We start from the raw sequence: 20,204 nt of genomic DNA, 5'->3' as shown, positions 1-20,204 counted from the left end.
AGTTTCATGTCCCTGCCCTTCTGGTACAGGGACCAGGTATGAATGCTGCAGCAGTAACAAGGAATACCTTGCAAATGGGTTTGGCCCATGTTAGTTGTGCAAAAACATACAAATTCACAGACTGAAGTGCACACAAATGGACCCAAATACGTGCACTGGCATACAGGCACACACTTGTACTTACTATGTGCATACACACAATCACTCTAAAAAAGACACTTGTCAGATGAATCCTGCCTTTAGGCATTGGAAACTTTAAAAGGTGATTTGTTTGCCAAGCCTGTTTGACAGTGCCTCTGCCAGTGGATGAGTTTGTCTTTGTCCGTGCCTGTGCATCAGAGTGTGTGTGTTTCTGTGTATGTGCTCACATGCTTACAAATGGTAGCTTGGGCCTATACAGTCTCACACATTCATAGATACCTGCAATTAACCCCCTTGTCCTTACAGTATAGCCAGAGCTGCTATATTTCTACCACCAATCCTAACACTGATTGGTTTATTTCTTTTTCTACTTAGAAAAGTTTCCACTTCAGCTTGTTAATCCCCCAAAGTCATAAACCGCTCTGTCCTTGTCCTCGGCAGCAGTCACCAGGCTCTCATTCCTCTCCACACATTCCTCCCTTGTTTACCCAGAGGAGGCCACTGACGGCCACATAGCCGCCATCTTGCAGGGATTTTTCTTAATCACCTGCTCTGGCTGAACTCCTCTCCTATTCCCTGCTCTATTACCGAGGGTTACAGCAGGACAGACAAGCATAAACACACACAAACAGGCACTTATGCACACATATGAGCATATGCACAGATATGACTCTACAGTACACATGCGTGCACGTGTATACCAACACACACATTAGTGAGCAGACTCTCACACGTACACACACAGACAAGTAGGCAGCCTCCTGCAGACCAACAAGCAGAGCACAGCAACAACCTGCCATAGGCCACCTGTTCCAGCAGCCCTCAGTGGGAGGACAAAGAGACATGATGGAAAAGGGAGAGTGAGGTGGCGGGAGAGAGAGGGACAGGAGTGTGAAACAATGGGCAGTTAAAAATAACTAATCATAGAGGTTATTATAAAGAGAAAGAGAAGGTGATGGGAAGGAGAAGACAGTATGAGACGGAGAAAGATTGAGGAATAAAAAGTTAAACGAGTGAATGTGGGTCTCTGGAAGAAAATGTGAGCGGTGAATGGGCAACGTTTGGTTAGATAAGGAAAAAAAAGAAAACATTATAGAGATATAGAAGGTTTTATTGTGTAATTGATGAGTACAGGTCAGAAAAAGAAGCCAGAAAGAGATCTGGGCAAATGAGCAAGAGAAAAATCAATTTATTTTATGAATTGTAGAGCTCCCATTAGCTGTGTCAACAGACGGACAGACAGACAGCTGCTGAAGGTTGGGCCATGAGGGGCATTAGAGAGAGTAAACTGAGCTAAGTGTTTGTGGGCCGATCCATTACTGTTATCAGAGCCCATTACTCGAGCCCCAGCACTAATCATTGCAGACAGCAGCACCTGATGCCATTAACCAGCAGCACACAGAGAAAAGCCAGCCTGCCTCACCGCCTACCTGGCTGGCTCTCTGACTGAATGGCTAACCCGAAAGTTGGTCGACAGTCTGGCTGACCGGTTTGTTTCCCTATGACTGCCTCAAAGCCTGTCTGCCCACCTGTTCTATGTTTTCCTGCTTGAAAGAATGAAGAAGAGACGGCGTTGAGGAGGAGGAGGCAGACAAGGAATAGCCAGAGGATGTGTGAGGAGGTTGGATAAAAAGCGCAAGGGAATAGAGAGGGAAGCTGAGCATCAACACTTCCAGTCAGAGAATCACTTGAAACTCTGGAGAAGAGTAGAGAAGAGGGATGCATTCACTTGATTTTCAGCCCCTTTAAAGATGGACGGCAAAAACACAGAGCACACAGATTATACGTAATAAATAAACACTCTGTGTATTCAATTGAGCTTTATTGGCATGATGCTTTCATCAAAAATGTTTCCAAAGCATATACATAGACTTAAATAAATAATATAAAACAATGTATGATATGGGTTAGGGTTATACATAAATTGAATGAAACTATTAAACACTTAAATAAAGTGAGCTGGATATCAAACAAAAATATGATTTTTTTGGTAGTGACTGAAATTAAATAATAATGAAATAATAATACAAGTAATATGTACCAAAAGCTTCTATAGAAGGCTTCCTTGTATTTGTACACTTTTCTTATTCTCTAATCAAACTGTCACTGATATAAATTATAATATTACCAATCGATTTAGGCACAGTTCATGTAAGTCTTCTTTGTGTATATTTAGCATTTGACAAGTCTGGTCTCTTTTGTTAAATACAAATGTATATAATAAATAAAATCTGAAAATATCAAACCATTTCCATCATTTATATACAGTACATTCTATTTTCAATCAGCTGAATGACAGTGTTTTAGTGATCTAATATTTAGTTGCTGAGCTCTAGTGATGTGTTAAAGGCCAGTTGTCGTGATCAGTGATCAGCTGAGTCACACTATTATTAGTCTTCCCAAACACAAGGGGGGCAGATGAAAAACAAAAGAGAGATGGGGGGAAAAGGAATGGATACAGGCTCAGTTAGAGATGGATGATGCCAGGAAGTGTAAAAGATTACATATTCTAAAAAGAGAAGAAGGGAGAGGAAAAGTGAGAAAGATTTGGATGTGGATGGGTGTCAGAGAAACAAACGGACGGGAAGAAAAGGAGGGCACTGAAAGTGAGAGAAATGGGAGAGAGATAGTGGGTAACGTTGAAAGATGGCGGAAAAGACCAAGGTTGAAAGACGGGGAAGAATGAGAGACACGTCAAAAAGAAGAGGTGCAGACGGGCCGGGAGTAAGATTGATGGGACGGAGAGAGCGATAAAAAAAGCTATGGTAAAAAAAAGGATGAAGGTAGAGATAGGAGAGAGATGAGAGACAGAGGACAGAGATGTGAGAGGCTGAAAGGATGATATGAGTGTTCTTAGAGGTGAGACCAAATAAAGCATGAAAATCTGGAAAACAATGAATTCTGCACTTTCCACGAGCACATTACCATAGGCATAGGCATAACAACCACTCAAGGCTGCATTTAAAAACTGTCTCATTTTAATATGAGTCCTTTGTGAGTCTATATCAAAGAATCTGCATGGTAAACATATTTACACTGGGTTGAATTCATGCATGAGGCTGTTTTTTTAAAGCAAACTTTTACATGAACATTCATGTTCCACAGAGGATGCATTCTAATGACGTCTAGCGCCACCATGAGGTTCACATTCTTAATGTGGATGGATTGCCATTCAATTTGGTACACACATTCATGTTCCCCTAGGAAGAATTGTACTAACTTCAGTGATCCCCTGACTTTTTATGTAGCACCATCATCAGGTCAACATATCCATCCAATACTACAGTGTATGACTAAATAACTGCTAAACTAATGACCAGCCTCAGTTGTAGTTTTTGTTTAATTATCAAATGTTAGCCTGCTAACAGCAAACTAAGACGGTGCACATGGCAAACATAAGCATAATTGTACCTTGATCTGCATGTTAGCCTTGTGATTGTGAGCATGTTAACATGCTCATGTTAGCATTTAGCTCAAAGCACCACTGTAAGTACCAAAGTACAGCCTACAGAACCGAAAGCATGGCTGTAGACTCTTAGGGCTCTATTTTAACGATCTAAGCGTACGCCGGGCGCATGGTTCAAAAGGGTTGTACTTAGTGTCTTCATTCATTCATAGGTGTGTTTTGGGCATAACATGCAATAAACCAATCAGAGTGTCATCTCCCATTCCCTTTAAAAGCCAGGTGCGTTTGTACCTTGGCACATTGCTATTATGATGGCAGATTTGCACCTTAATATTTTTATTTTTAATCTTTTGCAGGTTTGTGTGCTACTGTGCTTCCCTGTGTGTGTGTGTGTGTGTGTGTGTGTGTAACAAGCATAGTGTGCGCACGCTGTGCATAAGCCTAGGCGCATTTGACTAATGCACTGTTAAAATAACAATGAAATGCTGCTATTGACTTTAGACCAGGTTTTTGTTGTTCAATGGTGCGATCATTTCCTGCTGCCTCAAGATAGCAATATGCCAAGAATTCACCTGAGCGATTGGCGCAGGTGCATTTGCTATTTAAACAACGTGGGCACTGGACGGCCTTAAAATAGCAAAGACACTTGTGTTGGGCCGCGCTGCACCGGGTGCAAGATAGGGCCCCAAGTTTTACTAACCCATAAAATTAAATTCATTTGGAATGTGTTTGATATACTTCTGTACGTGTGTGTATGGGCATTAGTGTCTGTGTGCTTATGATGTGAGAGATCAGAGCCCTCCTGCTGGTCAGCTGCTCAGCCCATAGACTTTTGATCCAGTGGCTGGAAAAGGGGGGACGAGTCAGTCTGCTTTCTGCGTTCTCCCTCTCTTCCTCCCACTCTGGAAATCATGGTCACTACTATCCATAAGCCTAACATTAACCTTATCATACCTTCTTCTTCATCGTACTACTTCTACATCCCTGCGTTCTTTTTGCCTGTTCTTTCTGTCAAAAGGCTGCATGACAACTATTTCCTGCACATCCTGAATTTCATGCACCTTCCCCAGCAGATAGAGAAACAGACTCTGGATAGTCTCACTGGACTTTTAGAATGAACAGAGTGATACTACACAGCCAGCCTATTGTGCATATGTGTAGGATTCCAGTGCAAAATGGAAACAAGCAATGTTTAGTTGATCAAAACAAATAATAAAAACAGCTGCAAGTCTGCTCTCTATAGGCTGAAACTCACCGTGATATATTTTGGTTTACAAATTGTACCTTTGTGTGGATGAGAATGCCAGAGGTATTGTTACGTGTCTGTGATAAAGTGACTGCCATTATGGTTTGTGCCATAACGAAACCTCCATTTGTACCACAAAGCAATTTAGTACATTTACCACAAGCACTCTCCCTTTGTGTTGTCATTTTGCGCCAAGGTTAAGTCCTTTTATTTTAAAAGGACTCTCTACCTTTGCTACAAATGGATACTAAGTATTTTTTTTAAATGAAACCTTATGTATCACTTTTTGTTGCAGGATGGAGTCCACAGAGAAATGTGAAGTAGTGATACAACATTTCAATGGAAAATACCTGAAAACCCCGCCAGGCATTCCAGGTGAGTCTCCACATATTTTGCTTTACATTGTTCTCTTTCCTTTCTTTCTTTAAAAATCATCACCTTTTCGATGAGAAACCTCCTTTCTAATTCAATTATGGTAATTCCTCATCGCAGATCAGCCGGACAGCTTGATAGATTATGTACACCGTTGTTTCTGACACCTGAAGCTGACGGTTCTATAGATCTACTCCTCTCCCTCCCTCCCTCCCTCCCTCTCTCGCTCTCTCTCTCTCTCTCTCTCTCTCTCTCTCTCTCTCTCTTTCTGTCACCATCTCTTTCCCTCCCTGGTGGTGCTGCTGCTGCAAGCTGAAACTTCTTGGGCAGGAGAATACCCTTTTAATATTCACACTCATGCCTCTCTGCTGTTTTTTTGCAATCTACTTAAGAGCTTGCACTCTCCCCTCTTTCCTTTCCTGCTCCTGCTCTCTGTTTCCGTGTCCTCTGTCCTTCCTATCTTGCTTTTCTGCAGTCACTCTAGACAGTGGAACAAGCTGGCCAAGGAGAAAACAGGCAGGGTAAGAGAAAACATTTCACAAAATGGAGACAGATGTGGAGACAAGGCTGTACCACATTGTGCATTTGTTTGGGGTCCAAAGTGACATTACTGTCCCAAAAGTTTAAAAACAAAAGGAGAATATTGGAAAAGTACCTCTCTAAGGAAGTAGGGGTGACAAGAGGTGTTAGTAAAAAGAAAAGCAAGGTGGAAGGAGAGTAAAGATATGAAAGAGTCAGAAGGAAAATGCAGGATGAAAAAAAAAACATGCTGCCTAAGCACTTTTGGGTCCAGTTGCTGCAGCGCTCGAAGCTTCCCATGCGTCCCAGCAGGACGTGGGGGCCAGACAGGGCGATACCGAGGAGATCTCTTTCACTCTTGTGGCAATTTTATTAACAAAGATATGTTAATACTCATACCTCCAACCAGCGGGACAGAAACAGACCCATAAATCGCTCTCCACTATACAGTAATATCTCAGAGAAACTGGATTTAGAATCTCCATATATGCTCAGCCACTGCATAGCCAGCAGCCATTAAAGGCAAGGTGAGTGGTTATATTGAAGTTGAGCCGTAATAGGAAACCTTTAAAGCTCTAATATCAGGCTGACCTTCCCCTTTAAGGGTCTATCTCCCGGCCGCTCAGGCTTTATTATTGTTAATGGATTGTTCAGGCTTGTGCCAAGCATGAAGATTTACTACCCTAATCGAGGAGATCCTTCTGTGGAATTAAGAATAGTTAAGTTTACAATGTCTGCTCTGGTCTGATGCTACTATGGTCCCTCCTGAAGGGGTCCATGAAATCTCCCCCTTTCCCTATGGCTGGATGTACACACACAGGACTGGCTGTTGCAAAAGCTTTTATTGTTCCTTGTTGCAATTTATAATTGAATTAACTTGGTGACTCTAAAATGTTCTTAGATGTTCTATTCCTGAATACGGTCATTCAGATACTTAGCTTTCAACTAAACTAACTGGGGGGGGGGGGTAAGGAAGTGTGAGGAAGTGTGCTTTTTCCGCTTTCTGGTGTCCATGTTGAGTTGCTGTCTGCTAAATGGAGATCTCTGGACATTCTTCTGTTATCAAACTCAGATGTTACACTGCGGAGGACCCCAGGGCTGTTTCTGTTTTTCACACAAGCAGCGAATAGCCCTTTGTAGGTGTGTGTGTGTGTGTGAATACAAGTGTGCATGGTATGTGTTCTCACTACATTTGTATTTGTCTCTGTTTTTCTAAATCATGCGTGCATATTCAAATTTATGCATTCTAAAACGGGCACACACACTGCATATGTGTGTTGACAGAGTTTGTGTGTGTGTGTGTGTGTGTGTGTGTGTGTGTGTGTGTGTGTGTGTGTGTGTGTGTGTCATGTTGGTGGTATTTCCCCAGAGCCCTTTGCTATGCAGGGCAGCTTCTTCATCCATCCTGCTTTGACAGTTCAGCGGCACCCTCGGGGGACCCTCACCACACACAACACAGCAGGAATGTGTGTATGCACGTGCATGTGTATGCTTGTGTGACAGCCATGACTACTACACCGTGTCCAAGCCTTGACACATACACACACGCACAAACCACATAAGCACAAATATAGTCATGCACCACTAACTTTGACCTGAATGGAATGTCAACATCCATATATTGCTAATAAAATCCCCTTTTTTCCACTATTTAGCGTTTAAACACATAGTCCACAAACACACACATGTTGCTGTGGTAGCACACACACACACACACACACACACACACACACACACATCACAACTGTCAACATGCATGCACGTACACATGCACACACTCTTTCTCGATGTGCCAAGCTTGCTCACCAATCCTTTCAAGCCCATATCTGACAAGCCTTTGCATTTCCAGCTTAGCCACTCAATCACACTGTGTCAAGAGGTGTGTGTGTGTGTGTGTGTGTGTGTGTGTGTGTGTGTGTGTGTGTGTGTGTGTGTGTGAGAGAGAGAGCGCGATGGGGGTTGGTCTCATTATAGCTGCCCTCCTCTACTCAGGTGTGTCCAGTGGCAATACAGAAGGATATTGAGTTGTAACTTTGCTTTGCAGGAAGTAAATATCTGGATGTCAGGGTCAGGTCATCTGTCAAATTCAACTGACCATATGAAAATAAGTGGAAAGGAAGTCCCCGTATTGGCAGGAAGTTAACATTGAGTTGCAGATAACGCAACGACACAAAGAGGAGACACATGCAGAACAGAGGATTGTGGAGATGCTAGCAGATGGCAGTTAATGGTGGCTTATACAGCTTCCATACACTTCCTGTTTAAATTGTAATGTAATAACATCTAACTTCCTTGTGGTTACATGAGATGTTGAGTTGCTATACAGTGTGGGGTGGTGATAGCAGATGGCAGCTAATGATACTTAAACAGCTTTCCTATTCTTAAGTTTTTAATGAAATTGTGTCTAATTTATTTGTGGTTACATGTGTAATTTAGATACAATATATGGTTTAATACACTTTTGATTAGTATTACTGTTACTTAGAGTCGGCATGAACAGAATGTTAGGTGTAACATATCAATGCTTGTAGTGATCTGACAGTGCCTGACCTGCAACATAAGTATTTAGTGTGTTAAACATGATCAACACTGTTATATTCTTTATAAGCAATAAAACACACAATTGTAAATAATACAGTGCTTGCCGGAAACTTTATTTGAATACTTGTCCATGTATTCAGGTTCTACAGAAACAAGTACAACGGCACTCGTATATAGATGCATCTTATCCGGTATCCAGGTCAGGTTTGTTTGGCGAGGCCTGGTTTATATGACAGGTGCGTAGCATTCGTCCAACAAGCCAGTCACCGAGGCCTGCTCCAGCCTCTCTGCTCTGCCCACGTCTGATTGTGATTCAGAGAGAGGGACATGATCGATAGCCCTGATGGAGCACTACAGCTGTTTAGCTATTCTGTGCAATGCGGTAGCCGCTCTCCCTGTTGCTGTTGCCGGCTGTGAGTGTGCATGCACCCGCACACAGATGCAAAGACATTTGCATACACTGCACTTGGATAAAGTGCATGTATGCCAAAATACGCATAGTTGTGCGTATCTGTTTTCACCTATGGACATAGACGCATATTGTAGTTGGAGGTGAGATTAAAGCGGTATCCTTGTTTTTCAGTGCATGTGGATTTACTCAATACACAAAATAAATAGAATTTATGAAATGTGACTACAGCAATAAACCATACTGAAGTGAGCCCAACAGGGACGCATTATGATTTACACTGCAACCCTGAGCACTAGGAAAGTCAAAGGAAGTGCAGATAAAAAGTGATTTAATCCGCTGGCTCCACTGAGCCTCGCTGATTAAAGCCCTTCGTCCCACAATGCATTAAACAGCTTAGAGATGACACCCTATGGTAAATGTAATTTGAACCAGAGATACATTAGCTATTGTTTGGTTTTGGCAGGTGAGTATGTGTATCCCATATTGTGTGACCCATGGCAGAGGGGAAATTGCTAACATTTGATAAATGTTCTGTGTTGCTCTCTGTGCGATTAACCTTAATTTCATTGTCAACTATCAAACAACAGCTAAATAAACAAGAAGGTGTGTTTTCAGAAGGGCTAGATACAGGTAATGTTGAGCGTTGCCAAATGACAGCACCAGACTTCAGTGAATCCAGCATTCTCATGAATGTCTCACTGTGCAAATAGAGATTCAGTCCAGACTGAATGTGCAGTAACACTGCAGCGTCTTTCTTTTCCGTTCTGTTGTGGTTGCTTACTCCGTTGTCCTGCTGCCAATATGGCAGCAGAGCTGAGAGTCGGCTCCAATATTGTCGAATAGATGCTGGATAAATAATGGAAACCACATCAGGAAGCAGCCATAGTGGCCCTGGGAGATGGAACCAAACGGAAACATGCAATATGTACAAGCTTTTCTGCTTTTTACAATATTCTGGCATTTCTCTCTTTAACTTTATCTGTTTTCACAATTCTGTCCTCAGACTTTCAGTTCAAAAGTACCCTTTTCTAATGTATACATAAAAAGTTTATTTAGGCCGAAAGGAAAAGCAATATTTTTCATCAAGACTTGTGGGAAGCATTAGTGCCCCCCCCCCCCCCTATGAACATGATTGCATATGAAAAAAATTCCAATCAGAGTCCCAGTTTTCTGATTTACTCCCTTGATCTGTCAGAGATCCAAATGACACCCAGGCTTTGTAGAACCACCACTGCTGTCAGGCTTGTGCCAGGCAGAGTTCACAGGGGTTACTACCCCCAAGTGCTGGCCCGCTAACACATCCTGTCATTATTTGCAGAACACAAGGCCTGTGCCACTGGGGGTGGGGGTGCTGTTGCAGAAAAATATTCCCTCCCTGTTGGCGTCCTCACCAAGGCAACGGTGCCAAAATAGCAGAGACAGCCCACAGTATTAAAATGTCCCTCACTGAATTAAGGCAAGTCCCAATTCACTTGGTAAGTCACAAAAAGCCCTTCTGAAACTGTCAGTCATACTTCAGTAATCCATGTTAATTTCTGCAATCCCTCCCACATTCCCCTGGCTAATAACTGGCCTGTCAGCAGGCCCATTTCTCTCCCCTATGGCGTGTAGATTTAACGTGTAGCCAAGTACGTTGGTGGCTTGGCTGTCAGTGCGTCTCAGACATGGCTGCTTCTCCAAACATGCCAAAGCACAAATTTTCCCATGATGCATTCGTGTGTCATGTGTAGGTGCTGATCTGCTAATTGTTTATATGTAATGTTTTCCTTCCTATTTTTTGACAGAAACAAAAGTTTGAATGCATTATGTATTGATAATTCATTAACTGCTGCTGTCACCCAGTGTGAACTCATATTTCTGTCTGTTTGTGATGCACAATGACAATCAGACAGCTTTTCAATAAACACTGCTACGGATGGATAATAATTAGCCACCAAACCTCCCTCTCAAATGCGCTTCTCAGGATATTGCATTGTAATGAAATCTGCCCTCTTAGCATGAACCTTACACCCCCCCGCCCCTGACTTCACCCCCTCCCAATAGAGGCAGGACACACAGGAAGTTATTATTGGCATCCTCAGTAAATCAGACAGCTTCCTGAAAAAAGGATCAATTTTCCCCGATGCACTTTCTCATTATAACCTTATCTCGCCTACAGACAATAATCTGGATTTGTCACGCTTTGTTTGTTTTGCCACTGAACTGTATCAATCAGGAGCGGAGCCAATGGTTAGCACAGAGAGGAGGAGATGTGGGGAGAGAGGAGACGCTCTGAGTGGATCTGTCACTGAAATATAAAGTATTCACCTGCTGCAGTCCCCTTCCACAGAAAATAATATAAGGCCTTTGATTGGCTTCAAAGTTTGTTTAGGCAGACGAGAGGAGCTCTGACTCCTAGAGGGGTTTAGGCAGGAACGATTGACTTTGCTCTCCACTCAACCACATCTAATGTGGAAAGAGACAGAATGTAGTAGAGTTACCATGAGAAAAAGATACATAACGAGGGAGACTAATAGAGAGAAATATAGCAGGAGGGTGATGGAAAGAAACATATTAGGAGCTGAGGAAATGTGACATGAATAAGAGAGGGAGATAAAAGAGAACAGATGGAAAAGGGCAGAGAGGGGAAGAAAGTGATGGGTGGCGCCGGGAAGCAGAAGAGAGAGGAGTAAAAGTTGGATCAACCCGTGCTTTCGGAAGGTTAAATTTGAGTAAAGTTTAGGTTGCTGCATTTGCAGCTGACGAGATGAAAGGATGACATTGACTGTCGACCGCTTCCTGAGCTTGACCCTCGTGACCCCGGCCCAGCTGTCCACCACCTTGATCCCTGTATATCTTTCGCCCTCCCAACCTGCTCACATCTCTCCTTTTTGTTATCCTTTCTTTCATACCCTCTCTCTCTCTCTCTCATCCGTCCCTCCGTCTCTTATCTGCCCTGTCTTTCATCCCTCACTTCCCTCTGCACGTCCTCCCCTCCTCTCTGCTCACTATTCTACGCATCACACACATTCCTGCTCATCCCTCCCTGATTCTCATCTATGTCACTGGATATAGCTGAGTGCACACATTATAAGTGCCAGCAAAATAAGCACCTGAGGCTGCTTTTATTAATGAAGAACATTCTTTGTCTTCTCTTTGTTTGATATGCTGTTCATTGATGTGTTCGCATTTCTTTTGTGCTTTGGATTCACTCACACTGTGGACAGCTGACAGTTATGACACCATTTTTATGGGGTTTTTTTTGTTATCAATTATTTATTCTTGGAAGTGGAGGAGAAGGTTTGGTCAGAATCTAATAGGGCCTTGTTGCATAAATTGACTGTAAAATGTTCATAAATGTATAATAAACCCTATAGATTAAGAATAGATTATCTCACATTTTGCCTCATCGCAAAGCAAGCGTGTTTTTAGCCATTCTGTCTTCATGGCTCTAGGAAGGTGTGGGTCAGTCTGTTTACCAAATTGGTCAAAACTACAAAATCTCAACAACAATCCTAATGCCTTTGGTGATCCCCTGACTTTTTCTAAGGTCACCATGACGTTGACATTTTTGGTTTTGAATATTGAATGGATTGTCATGAATTCAAGACATTTATGATCCCCAGACGATGAATTGTAATAACTCAACGTTTCCTCTAGCACCAACATCAGGTACTGGTGCTGATTAGCAAGTGTTAGCATGCTGACATGCTAAACTGAGATGGTGACAATGGTTTACACGACACTTGCTAAACATCAGCATATTAGTATTGTCTTTGTGAACATGTCAGCATCCTGATATTCGCATTTAGCTCAAGGCACCACTACGATGAAACAGACGTTCAGACCTGCTTTAAAACAATCAAGGCTTTGTTGTTTGTGGTGTGTTGTTCAAGGTATTGGTGAGACAATGCAATACAAGGCCAATTTGAACAATAGATCAATGAGTTTGACAGCTTATCACACGTTCATCTACTGTATTATTGGATTGTTTTTGTTTCTGCTAACATCCAGGTCTGCCCAGTGAAACACAGTTGTGGACCAGTTGTTGGTTTAATGTCCTACACAGTAGTTATTTAGGACTTTAAAAGTATGAATTGTATTCTGGAAAGCTCAGGATCTCACTCTGCTGAATTTGCAGTCATAAGTAAAAACCTCTAGGTTTTTATTTTTATACTTTTCCCTTGATCTAACTGGGCTCTCCACCACTCTTAGTAATGAAGTCCTGCGATGCACACATTATCTTCACAGATCCCTAGATTCCAGGTTATAGCCATCAGTCAACTTAATCTAATGCAGGACCTGAGGCAAATTATTTCTTTTTCAAAGAATAATATTCCGCCTCTCAGAAGATACAGTAGGTCACTGAACTCATAACCTTTCGGCCAGCCTGCCCGTCCACAAGAATGAAGATTAAGTTGCTGAGGAGGAAAACCATGCTCCAAGTTCTCTGTGGTATGCAAGCAATTCAGCAGGCTTGCTTTCTGTGGTTCACTTCTATCTCCTTCATCTTTCATCAGCTTACAGCATGATCAATTACAGCTTTCTGGTTTTTTTTAACCCTGTTTTAGCGGGCGCCTGGGTAGCTCACCTGGTGGGGCGCACGCCAATGTACAGAGGCTCAGTCCTCGACGCAGTGGCTGCGGGTTTGGTTCCGACCTGCGACCCTTTGGTGCATGTCATTCCCCCTCTCTCTCCCCTTTCATGTCTAAGCTGTCCTATCCAATAAAGGCCTAAAATGCAAAAAAAAAAAATAATCTTAAAAAAAACCCAACCTGTTTTAGCATGTTTAAAGGTATATATTTTGAAGTAAACAGAAATAGTGAGGTATAGTCAGGTCATCTGACTAACCAGAATTGACCTCAAGACTAATTGTATCCTCTGTGTGCTTGCGTCAGGGAAGCAGGGTAACAAAAAGCAGGCATCAGTTACACTCGGCCACGTCACTGTCACCGTCCCAGGACACAGAGGGCAGTGAGATAAATCTAGCTGCTGCCCCCAAAATAGAGCACGGTCCTTCATTAGAACAGGATGCAGGGTGTGTGGGAACAAGCAGAGGTCATTGTGGTCAGCAGAGTTATTTCTGTAGCGCCACCGGACCTCCAGGAGGTGACGCCCATTCATTCATCCGACTGCCTGCCAGCGGGGTAGGGGACACACACACAGACACAAAAAAATGTGTACACACCTACATGTTCTGCCAATGGACGATCAGTAGGAGTGGGACCTGTTCCATTTGATTAAACGTACTGTGATGGTGTCCGAGTTGCCAATGTTTTTTTGTCACCTGGAGCTATTTGTGTCTTTTTCTTTGTATATGAGCGTATTTATATGAGAGCTGCCTGCTGGTGTTTGAGTTGAAGGACGATGGAAACACACCTGGTTCTGACTGACCTCATGTCTCAGACACACTGTCTCTCCGTCTGTCTCTGTTTCCTTGGCTGGCAGTACAGCACGCCATGGTTATTGGATCACGCTTGTGGTTTATTTCTGCTGCTTTTGCTGAACTTATATAGGTGATTTACGTTAGCTCACAGACATGGATGCTCACTTTCTGCAGTTGCAAAAACACAGACGTCGCACAAAAAGGAAAGCACACCAGCACTCCAATAGAATGATTTCTTACAGTCTCTGTTTCCTACCTTTGTTCTTTGAGCCTCTTTCACTTCTTCCTCTCATACATCAGCACACACACACACACACACACACACACACACACACACACACACACACACACACACACAAATAGACACACATCAATAGTCCATTAGGAGTGTGTTGCTTTCATTACCTCCAGCTTGGCCCTGAGACAGCCTTCAGAGTAGAGTAGAGCAGAGCAGAGCTGGCCAGTATATATAGTGAGAAGTCTGGTAATTGCCAGCTCTCTGTTCTCTCTATCCTGTGCGTCAGGTGGAAAGTATGAGTCTGTGGTATCTGGGGACCACCCCTGCTGCGCTGCACCGCATCTCACTACAACTGTCTGTCCCCCCACAGCGCACAAGTAATAGGGGGAAAACAGAGAGCTTAAAGGCCTCAGAGAGTCCAACAACTGCCACTCTAACAATACACACTGCCATGGGAATAAAAAAGACAAACCTACACTTAAAGGAGAGAGGCACCTAAAGATATACCCTTCCAAGAAATCTCACTTTTCATGTCTGTCTTGCTAGACAGTATTACGTGTTGTTACATGTAATGCAGCTTCTCTGTTGAAGTGGAATAATTTTGTATGTTTTGTTTCATTTGCCAGAAGGCAGAACGAAGGGTCAAGCAACAAAACATTTAAGTGGTTCTAAAACATTGAATCACATCACAAATAAACACCCTTCAAGGCACCTAATGAGAATCAAACCTTTAACTGTCAATTGCACTTTTTGCTTGTACTGTAACTGTAAAATACCTTGACATGAAATGAAAGCTATCAAAGCTTGAAATATCTGTTTTAAGTAGTAATGCTGGATACAAAAAAGCCAACATGTCATCAGTGTTCAAAACCCCATCTTTCTAGTTTAATTGTATTGTTGCAAAGTTAGTTATTTGTGTAACAGATTTCGGAAAGCATTGCATTTCACCCTTTAATGTTAACTAAATGTTACAAGAGTAAGAGAGTGAACTGCTCTCATGCAACCACCCTGCCTAAATAACAGCTGCATGAAGAAATGAAGGAATAGAAAATGAATGCTTGCAACTGCAATGAGGTGATAATATGACAATAAAATGCAAGTTGATTTTCGAAGGTACAAAACGGTCAGCAGTTATGTGAAATATATAGTATTTGTGGTTAATGGGCAACAATACGAAAAATATGTAATTGAACAATACATTTATATTATATTTTATTCTACTCAAATCATTCATCAAAGAAATGGTATTATACCGCAAAAGGCCTCGTTGCTTGCAGGCAAAATAAACAAAGATGATTTATTGTCCTTACAGCCTTGTTAATCATACCTGCAGTATGTGCTATATAGAAGTATATACTAGTGTTTTTTCAATGTGTGGCCTTTACCAGCCCTTAGCATTTATAAAGGTGTTGACTTAATGGCCTTTTTGTGCAGCGGTCTGCCTGATAGCAGTGATGTAGTTAAGATAATGCTATTTCTAGGTTTCCCCATCCTCTTACACATAGACACACATATTTATGACTTACCTTGAGCTAGTCATATCTTTTTCAGCCCTAGACTCAATCTTGCCACAGATGCATCCAGATCAATTTTTCAGCATGTCTCATTTGTGGAGCAGGCTCGGCACAACGGGGGTTATTGTGTATGTGTGTGTGTGTGTGTGTGTGTGTGTGTGTGTGTGTGTGTGTGTGTGTGTGTGTGGGTGGGTGGGGGGGGATGCAGGCGGGGTGTATCCAATTTCAGGCTGCAAAGCAAATGGCCTTGGAGATCAAGGATTATACAGCAGATTTCTAAGTCGAGTTGATATTGATTCGCTGTGCCCCTGGTGATCTCCACGTTGTACCTTCTCCATGTAAGCATTTAAATGTTGCTGCCTTAATGGCCCCCCTTATCAGTATCACCCCCTGATCTATAAGGCCACAACAACTGATCCGTATAAATATGGCCTATTGTTTTTCTAGATGTCACTGGATATTCCATGGACCAGTAATTCAGTGGAAACTGTATGCGTATGGTTTATTTTGTTTAGGGTAAGGTATTATTTTTAGTTACAGGGTGGTAGCTTGTCCTATTGGCTATATTCAAATATCAGAATTAGCTAACACTTCCAAAGAGAAAAAAATACTGTAAGCACTTTTAATGACTTATTGTGCTTATTGTAATGCACAATCTGGCAAACAAAGAGCTGGGGAAGCAGGATCTCTCATACTATGCAGAAAGCTACACTCTATGCAGTCAGAATTAGCTTTTTTAAAATGTTCTCATGAGGACAATCGTCACATTCACTGTGTTGGCAGTCCTCGTCTCAGTAAATTTGTGTTGTTGGAGTCTCTCCACACTACAGCTGATACTGATGAATGTATGACCACCCAGATGCTGCATTTTGCCTTAGAAACTTTACGTTGGAAATTCAGATCCTTTTCAGTTTTGCACAGCAAAGGCGTTAATCACAGCAGTTTTCATCAGTTCTAATGCCTTTTGATGTGTTGTCCCATACTGAGCAGCACCCCTCTGTGACTTCACAGTATCCGTCTCCTTCACCAGTTTGAGGCACAGAATTAAAAGTTTTGTTGTCCTGCCATTTAGCCATCTGTTCCGCAACTTCTGCTTCTCTCCACTGGTTTCTCTCTCTGTTTCACTCATACTCACCCATACATTGTAAACCAGTGAACACTATACAGCCACATATTTGAAGTTTGGTAATTGCTTTTAAATAAAGCTATAAAAAAAAAGACTAATTGCTTTAAAGACTAATTATTCAACAATACCCCCACACAATAAAGAAAAAGATATTTAGGCAAAAGGGGGTTGAGATGGGTGTCTGGTTAACTCGTCAAATAGGCCCATTATGGGGTAAAATCAACAGTGGGGATTGTGCTAGCGAGGGGAGAGTGTGTCCAAATCCCCTCAGTTCGCCCAGCCATTACAACAAGAGTGGATTAGCCATCAGCCCCCTGCTGGGACAATGAATGGATGAGAATGGGAAAGATGACGAAGGCTGCTCTTCTCCAGCATTATCTAGATAACAGGCCGGGGAATTCAATAAGTACCGGCCTCATCAGACCTCATCAGCTTCCCCAATTAAGGTGCACATCATGGTGGGGCTGGTTGCCATTGGTGACAGATGAGAGCCAGCATGGCAGTGTGCTTGCCTCTGCAGCAGTGCTGTGCTGCTTCACATTCCTGACATTATTTAAGTAAAGGCAATGGTGTGTGTGTGTGTGTGTGTGTGCGTGCATGCGTGTGTGTGTGCGCGTGGGAGGGGGGGTTCTTTTGGAGGAGAATCATAAGCGCTGATAAATATCAGCTACTACTAATTTACGGGCCACACTGACACTCAGGCCCACGTACGCTGTACTTCTTTTGTTGATGCAGCATTGATGAGCCGCTGATAGTCGGCCTCAAATTAAAGTAAGAAGGAGTTAACTTCACCACGCTGGTGCTTGTGAACCCTAGTGATATTGATGTTGTGTGTCAATATCGCTCCCCTCCCACATTACCTCCCTGTGTTTCCCCCAAGGGTCAGAAGAAAAACATGGCTCTCACACATCGATTGGGGCCCATTAACACAGACTGAGCAAAACAAAGTCTTTTCATCACTTCTGAGACGTTTAGGCAAGGACTAACTCAAAGTTGTTCTCCAAAGGTCAACCTTTCTCTCTCGTTATCAGTCTCATATCACGCTCTCAAGGGGCTGAAAGGACAGAGCTACTGATGCTAGTATAAATAATGCTGAAGAGTTTGCTAAGTGTGTAATTGTACCCTAAAACTGGAATGTGCTATCAAAGTACCTTCATACTTTGTTTTTCTTTTGTTTCTTTGAAACAGTTGAAAGGGAAACTGTAATGCACTGCCACAGGAATTAACATTTTGGCCATAGATTGTTTTGTTTCAAGAGTTTAACCCTCTAATTATCTAAGTATTATTTTAGGGTATTTTGCTTCAACAATTTACTCAATTGATCAGTTTACACTTAATTTGAAGGAGTCAGAGAAAAGCCTCTAATAGTGATGACACATGCTAGATGCAGTAGACATACATATACAGTCATGTGCAGAAGTTAGCACACCCATGCTAAAGTTGACTAAAAAGAGGAATAAAAAAATCATCTTTTGGAAATTGATCTTAATGCCTTAATTAAAAAAATGAGGAAAAATCCAATCTTTAAGGACATCAATTTCCTTTGTGGATGAATAATGTATCGTAAATAAATAAATGTTCTTCCTTAAAATACAGGGGGCATAAGTAAGTAAACCCCTATGTAAGATTGGCATGGTTTTATTTCAGTTAGCCTAATAGCTGGTTTGATTTCCATTGAAAGATGACTTCATGGAAAGTACCCCATGCCAATCTCTAGGTATGGTGAAGGGTACGTGATGATGTGGGGCTATTTTAATTCCAAAGGCCAAGGGAACTTTATCAGGATGCATAGTATCCTGGATCCATGAAATAACTGGCCTGGGTATTTAACATAGGGGTGTACTGACTTATGCCCCCTGTATTTTAAGGAAGAACATTTATTTATTTACGATACATTATTCATTCATGGTGTCCTTAAAGGTTGGATTTCTCCTAATGTTTTTAAGTAAGGCATTAAGATCAATTTCCAAAAGATGATTTTTTTATTCCTCCTTTTAGTCAACTTTAGCATGGGTGTGCTAACTTCTGCACATGACTGTACATGGCAGACCCGTAATGATGCTGTGCAAGTAAGTTGCAAAAGATTGGCTCCTTTGTATTATTTTTTTTAATTACCCTGACCAGAGCTTTAAAATCTAAACCAATTTAAACATTTCAGGAGATAAGCCAGGAAATATTTCAGTTTCCTTTGAAAACTGTTGATATATTCTGCACAAAAAGACGCCACTTTTTTGTCAGCAACTTTGTTTTAGAAAGACAGAGGGAAATTAGTGTCAACACTGTTCGAGAACAAAGAGAATACCTAAGAAATGAATGAATTATGAGCCATGGGAATGTCTGCTGTGCTGTTTGAAGTACAGTAGTCTATCAGACAAAGCGCAGATGAGTGGGTTAGACATCTTACTTTGGACCTATCTTTGACTTTTTAGTCTTATGAAGCTGGCTACACGGCGAATCTGAAATTAACTAGCCAGTTCATAACCTTGTCTGCGCCTACTCATGTTTTCAGTGCTTATGAGGATATGAAAAGACTATAGAGATTGTGTATAATATAATATTGTAAAGGGATTTTGTTCACATGGCATTTACAAAAGATGAAGGCCCTCTCACGAAAACGTAGCTCTAAATATACGGACTGTTATGTGTGTTTACTAATAGTTTCATAAAATAATCTACTCCTACTTCCTATATCAGTTGAAGGCTTTAAACGCTTTAAACAAGAGGTTAAAAATGTAACACAAGTGACAGCACAGCATCTGTTAGTTCAGTTACAGTAATGAGATTACTGAAATGAAACAAGATAAAGTAATCTGTTGACGGTAACACTTTTAACAAACCAAGTTTAGCACTTAAGATCATTTGGGTGGTAGCAAGAAAACAAAGCAATGATAGCGTCTTAAAATAGCTGAAGAATGTAAGAAAACAAGGTAAAAGAGATGGAGGATGTCGATGAGAGTAATTTTTATGAGGGAAACATAGTGCAGACCTTCCGTGTGTGTGTGTGCGTGCGTGCGCTGCTCTTTTGAAAGTTAAAGAGCAAAGAGAGCTGCACCTGCAGCTTCTATCAACCGGTGGAAAGCTCCTTTCAGCACAGCTTTAATTACAGTCTCTGCAGCTCTGCTTGGCTCAGACAGGCTGGTCTCAACGCAGCCAACCAAATCCTCTCACACATAGCTGCCTTCCTCTGCCACAGAGTCACCTGATCCCTAATCAGCCACGGTGCCACTCTTCATCGATCCCCAATCAGTTACAGTAAAGGGGAGGCTATGGAACCCCCCTTTCCACACCCCCTCTGCCCCTTCTCCCCTTATTAGTCAGGTGCCC

General features: G+C 42.0%; 1 protein-coding gene across 7 annotated transcripts in view; it reads left to right on the top strand.

The window, feature by feature from the left end:
* rbms3 (RNA binding motif, single stranded interacting protein) overlaps positions 1 to 20,204 on the top strand; it is a 285,669-nt gene that overhangs the window by 217,995 nt on the left and 47,470 nt on the right. For all 7 annotated transcript variants that reach the window (XM_078266934.1, XM_078266936.1, XM_078266937.1 and 4 more), the window contains one exon: positions 5,089 to 5,168. In XM_078266934.1, coding sequence (XP_078123060.1) covers positions 5,089 to 5,168 — 80 coding nt within the window. The remainder of the gene's footprint in view (positions 1 to 5,088; positions 5,169 to 20,204) is intronic.

Source organism: Sander vitreus, chromosome 14 (genome assembly GCF_031162955.1).
Source record: "Sander vitreus isolate 19-12246 chromosome 14, sanVit1, whole genome shotgun sequence".
NCBI classification, from domain to species: Eukaryota; Metazoa; Chordata; class Actinopteri; order Perciformes; family Percidae; genus Sander; species Sander vitreus.
The sequence above is the reverse complement of the archived record's forward strand: the minus strand, read 5'-3'. Positions and strand labels throughout refer to the sequence as shown.